General features: G+C 31.9%; 1 protein-coding gene across 1 annotated transcript; it reads right to left on the bottom strand.

Annotated features, from left to right (window-relative positions):
* Positions 1–2,649: 2,649 nt before the first annotated feature.
* Positions 2,650–3,758, bottom strand: LOC100791384 (abscisic acid receptor PYR1-like protein). The gene has a single exon (NM_001253180.2). The coding sequence runs from the start codon at positions 3,623–3,625 to the stop codon at positions 2,981–2,983; it is 645 nt and encodes a 214-aa protein (NP_001240109.1). The 5' UTR covers positions 3,626–3,758; the 3' UTR covers positions 2,650–2,980.
* Between the last annotated feature and the right edge of the window lie 2,038 nt (positions 3,759–5,796).

Below are 5,796 nucleotides of genomic sequence, written 5' to 3' on the forward strand. Positions count from 1 at the left end.
CCATGAAGCCCTATCTCGCCATTACGATGGGCGAGTCCCACAGATTGGGTGTCACCAGTGAGAATGGCGATTCTCACTCCTACGTGGCCTATGTCGCCACTACCAGGGGCGATACACCCCTCTCTCCTGCTTTGCCGCCAGTGGCAATGGCGGGTTGAGCCTTGCCGCCAGTGGCAATGGCGTTTTCCCCCTAAAAACCGACCCCCTCCGTCATTACTTTTAAAACAAACCCTTAGACGTAAATAATTTTTAAAATAAGACCCCTTAGATAAATTTGCCGTATGTTTCATTCAAAGACAAGTAAATCTAGTGGCTCACATTTTATCTAAGGTAACTAGAAGTTATGCTAGTCCCCACATTTTTTTTATCAATCTCCTACTTGTATTGTTGACATTTTGGCCAAAAGCAAATGATATAAGTCTGATTCTTTTTTAAAAAAAAAGATATATAATAACCTATCTATAATAGACAATTAAAATATGTTATAACTTTTTAAAACAAAATATATATTTCAAATATTTTAAAAACATATTCAAAAACAATATTTTCCCGTGTTTGACACGGTTCGCAACAATCTACTATTCTAACAAATCTAAAAACTAACATTATCTGATAAAAAAATAATAAAACTAAAATTGTCCATTCATCCGGTTCTAATAATATAGGTGTCAAAACTTACCGTTTTATCTATCTTGTGACACTTCGGTAATATTTTTTAGAATATGTTCTCTTCATTTCGAATTGTATATCGTTTAAAGTAAAACATATACCTTAAAATAATTACTAAATGTATTAATTATTATAAGAATAATCACATATACTAAAAAAAATAGTGTTATTGTGAATAATGATACATTTAGGTGAAATACTGATACTTAGCCAAAATATTTAGAGTGATAAATGTTTTAAAATAAACTAATATTCTTAAATTGATAGAAATTTTGAAATAAATTAAAGAAATACAGTATATTTTAATACTAACTACTAACTTTGAGGGAAAATTGAAACCTGTGGAACATGGGCCTATTGTTCTAGTTTTCTTATGTACCATTTAGGTTTTTTTTATTTTTATTATTATTACCTGTAAGAATCAAATATATCTATCAGAATAGGGTTATAATAATTCATAAATTATGTTTAACTAATTGAATTAAAAAAAATTATATGTAAAATTTAGATTGAAAAAATATTTTTTATTTTGTTATTTTTAGTTATAAAATTTTACTTTACTTTATTACATTTCTTATATTTTTTTATACATTTCTTATTTCATATATTTAAAAGTTTGTATAAGAAACAATAAAAATAATAAAAAAAGTTGTGTTCATTATATTTTATATAGACTTTATAAGATTTAATTTACTTCTTTATGTTTTTAAAGTGAATAAAAATAATTATTTTGAAATAAGCATTTTTTTTCAATTACTAGATATGTTTTTAAATCTTTTTTTTAACTAATTCAAGAGATGATGAAATTTGTTTCAATAGATTTACATGAAATCTATAGAATTTAACTAATATTAAAAAAAAAACTATATAAACATGATAAAAGGTTACACGAAAAAGGAATTCAACACACGATCAATTTTTTTTAAAGAAAAACTTAATATCAATTGTTTTTCAGTTGAACCTTATAATAATTTTTCACGTGGTTGTTATTTTGTTTATATCATTTTTGGATTAAACATAAGTTGAGTTTCATAATTTTCATGAAAGACAAATTTTACGTTTAAATTAGTAAAAAAAGTTTAAAATCCTGTCTAAAAATTGAAAACGATTTTCAAAAGAAACAATTTGACTCATTTAAAAAACCCAAAGGACTCCAATAAAAAAATCATAAATGATTAAATTGAATTTTTTAAAAAGTAAAATAATAAAATAAATATAATTGAAAACATAAAGTATTAAAAATTTATTTTAACCCAAAATTAAATTAAATATTCTACAATCTTAAGTTCCTCTACGCTTCCATAAAAAAAGAAGTTTCTCTACGCTATTGAGCATCTTATTATGGAAATTGCACTTGCGAGAAAAAATAACAAGTACTTACCACATAAAATAATGAATTAGAGTAAGGTGGCAAATTTTTTTAATTAATTGGTAAATTAAATTAACGATTTAATTACATAATTATTGAACGACCTTTTTCTAATAGATTTATCCATTTAAAAGAATACAATATCATAAGCATTTTATTCAACTAATTTAACCACTACTTCACATCATAAACATTTTTGTAGTAGACTATTTGGAGGATGCGAAATAGAATTTTATTTGATGAAGTTGGGGGAGCTATACAGTCTGTAAAGGATTAGGAAACATTTTGGCAGTGGTTTTTGTATAAAAAGGGTTCAGAATCAGGTTTGTTTTTATCTAACTGGTGCATAAATCCTTGGCAGTGTTTATATGCCTGACAATAGGAGGAAGCTTTTTGGTACAAGGGTCAATAGCATTGGGGGCAGGTTTATTTATGAGGTTTTTTGAGGGATTTGATGTAATTACTATACTGTACAGCTATTTATAGCTGAATCCTTATTTCATATTAATACAAAGTTTCATTTGCCTTTTTTTTTTTTATAAAAAAAGGGATAGTACCATGATATAAAATAAACCACCAAAATGAATTAAGAAAGGACAGGAATTGGAATCAAAATATCAAATCGTGATCAGACAGCAGATTTTAGAGAGAAATCAACATCCACAGGATAGACCTTTGAAATAACAAATAAAGCCACCACTTTATTTCCCACGTGAAACAAGTTCAACCTGGCCAATCCACCAAACAAAGGACATGCTAGTAATTTCAAACAGTGAAAAATAAAACTAATAATAGTAATAATAACATGTTCACCCAAAAATAGAAACAAAAACACTTCCAATAAAAAAAGATAAAAAAAAAAGCTTTCCGAATGATTTCCTTCTTTTTTAATTTTCAATTTCGAACCTTTTCTTTTTCTTCTTCGGGTTTGGGTCGCGCAAACTATGATTTATTACCCTTACCGTCACCGTCACCGTCACCGTCACCGCACATTCCTTCGCTGACAGACGCCAGCTTCTGCAGATTCAGCTTCACAACAGTATCAGCAAACAGACGCGTGTCCTCCTCGGTGTTCCCTTCGGGCACGTCCACGACGTACGATTCCAGAACAACGGTCCAGATCTTTCCGTCGCACTCGAACCCGTGCACCGAGGTGACTGACCGGTAGTTCCTGAGCCTGTGGTCGCCCCCGACGATGGTGAAGCCGATGACGTGTCTGTCGTCGTCGAGCAGGTCGAGGCGCTCGGTGCTGGTGGCAGCCGGTAGCCCTGAGATGACGTGGACATCGCGGGTGGACCCCACGGCGAGCTGGAAGCCCTCCTTGACGTGGCAGCTCTTGATGAAGTGCTTGTAGGCCTGTGGGTTGTCGAAGCAGCGCACGACGGACCACACCGCGTGTGGTGGCGCGTGGATGCGCTGCGCGAGGAGGGAGGAGCTTTGGCGGGTGGGTGTGACGGAGTAGGTGTGGTGCTCCAGCACGGAGGGTTTGAGGTCCTCGAACTCTTCAGCAGTTAACCCGGGTGGGGGATCCAGGTGGCGCCGGGTCGGATCCTGCTCCTCTGCGCTGGAGCTGTGCGTTTTTTCCATAGCCAAGCGCAGAGAGGAGTGAGTGAAGGAATAAGATAGTTGTTGGGAACTCCAAGCTCGAAAAGGGTAATTTTGAAAATAAAAGAGGGTTTTCTGCTGTTTTGGTCCCTATTCAAATGGAATGGTCTCAGAACTAATTGAGTATGATTTTGTCTGTCGCGTTTATTTTATTTTTTTATAAAAAAAATTAGGACAATTGGGTTCCTTAATGGAAAATCATCAGCACTTACTCAGTGATAAGATTATCAAATAACAAGAATCCAATCCTTTTCAAGGTCTAAGTCTATTTGTTATTGAACTAATTTTTGTTGATTTTTGTTATTTTATTTATTATGATGATGATAAAGAATGTAAATATTTTACAATATTCGAGAAAAAAATATGGGCGTTTTCTTGATTTGAGCGCTCTGGATTAACCTGATCCAAGTAAGTTGAGCCAATTATAGCACACTGTCGTATACTCATATATGCTCCATTCATTTTAAAGTGTCGGATTGGAAAGTTGATGAAATTTTTAATTCTAGAAAAAGAAAGTATCGTATGTTTTGTTTGGGGTATAGATTATTGAAAATTTATGTTAAGAAAACAATCGTTTAACATCAATTTTAAGTCCTATGTTGGTATCATCAGAGTTCATAATGAATATTTTTTTATTATGAAACAATGAGTAGTTTAGAATATTATTAAAACAACAGGAAGGAGGGTGTGTAAGTATTCAAACTAATTTTTAAAAATAATATTATTTTAACATTTTTATAATTATTATAACATTATTATATTATAATTAATTACATTTTTATTCACATAGTTAATGTAATGCGCTTGCTCGATTTTGGTTCTATTAAGTTTTTCTTGTTCGTTGCAGTCTTTAATTTTGCTTTTTTAAAAGTATGCAAATATGATTCCATCGTTAAGTTTGCATTCAACTATTAACAATTGATGTTGACATGAGTCATGTTTAATTAACATGGTTGACATTGTTAGGTAAAAAAAGGGGGATTTAATTACTTTTTTTTTTCTTCTAAAAAAACAATACGTAACTTAAAAATTGTTAAAACAACACTAATTTTAGACTGAAGGAATGTGTGTAAGTATTTATCTATTTTTTTAAAAAATATACAATTATTAAACCTTATTATATTTTAACTTAATTACATTTTTACTTACATAGTTAATGTGTTATCAAATACGATCCCAATTTTTAGTTTCCATTCAATTATTAACAATTGATGTTGAATTGTAGACATGATTCATGTTTAATGACATGGTTGACATTGTTGGATAGAAAAAGTGGGATTTATTTACGTTTTATCTTTCTAATTTAAATGGTGTGTGGTTTTAGTTCTTTCAAGGTTTTTTAAGCCAACCAAATTGATTTGTTTTTTCAAAACTTGCCAAATTTTGTCCTGCTACTCTCTCTACCTCACCGTCCAAACACTACTACGCCAACTTTTACACTCACCAAACTTACCACATAGCTAGTTGTCATTGTTACCCAACTTCACAGATCACAAACCACAAACCACCATTAACTTGTGACCAACAGTCTCTATAGCTGTTTAAGAATCAACACCATTACCCTTTAATAGAGTCAAAACCATACCTAGTAGAAGGACCACCTTTGTTCAAAAACTAATGTGCCCGATGTATTAACCTAGAATAGAATTGTTGTCATTCATAATCGCTCCTTATCACCATTGAGAAAAAAAATTCACCCTTTTCCTCATACATTTATTGTGCGCAATAGGTGAGCATTACCATAAAAACTAGAACATGCCTTCAGTTTTAACATCGTCCTCGTAAGCAAAGGAGTTGATGCAATCTTACCCCCCAAGGGCATTGGATAGAAGACTCCAAGAAGATTGAGCCAGAGATTCAAGAGAAGGTCCTAAGGTTCTCATGAGCTTTAAGATAGATTTTGGGTCATGAGTTAAGTATGAACCCACTTATCTTTGTACATATTAGATTAAAGTTTCATTATTTTTGGGCTTATTATTTAGGGCTCCATAGTGTAGGGAGGGACCCTAGTAAAATAGGATTTTTCAGCCCTTGTATTTTAGGGCACCTAGACTAGTTTTTGTATTAGAGGTAGTTTTATAATTTCACATGCATTAAGTGCACTATTTGATGTGTGTGTTGGGAGATAAATTTAATTGAATTGGGAGAAGTCC

Source organism: Glycine max, chromosome 1 (assembly GCF_000004515.6).
Source record: "Glycine max cultivar Williams 82 chromosome 1, Glycine_max_v4.0, whole genome shotgun sequence".
NCBI classification, from domain to species: domain Eukaryota; kingdom Viridiplantae; phylum Streptophyta; class Magnoliopsida; order Fabales; family Fabaceae; genus Glycine; species Glycine max.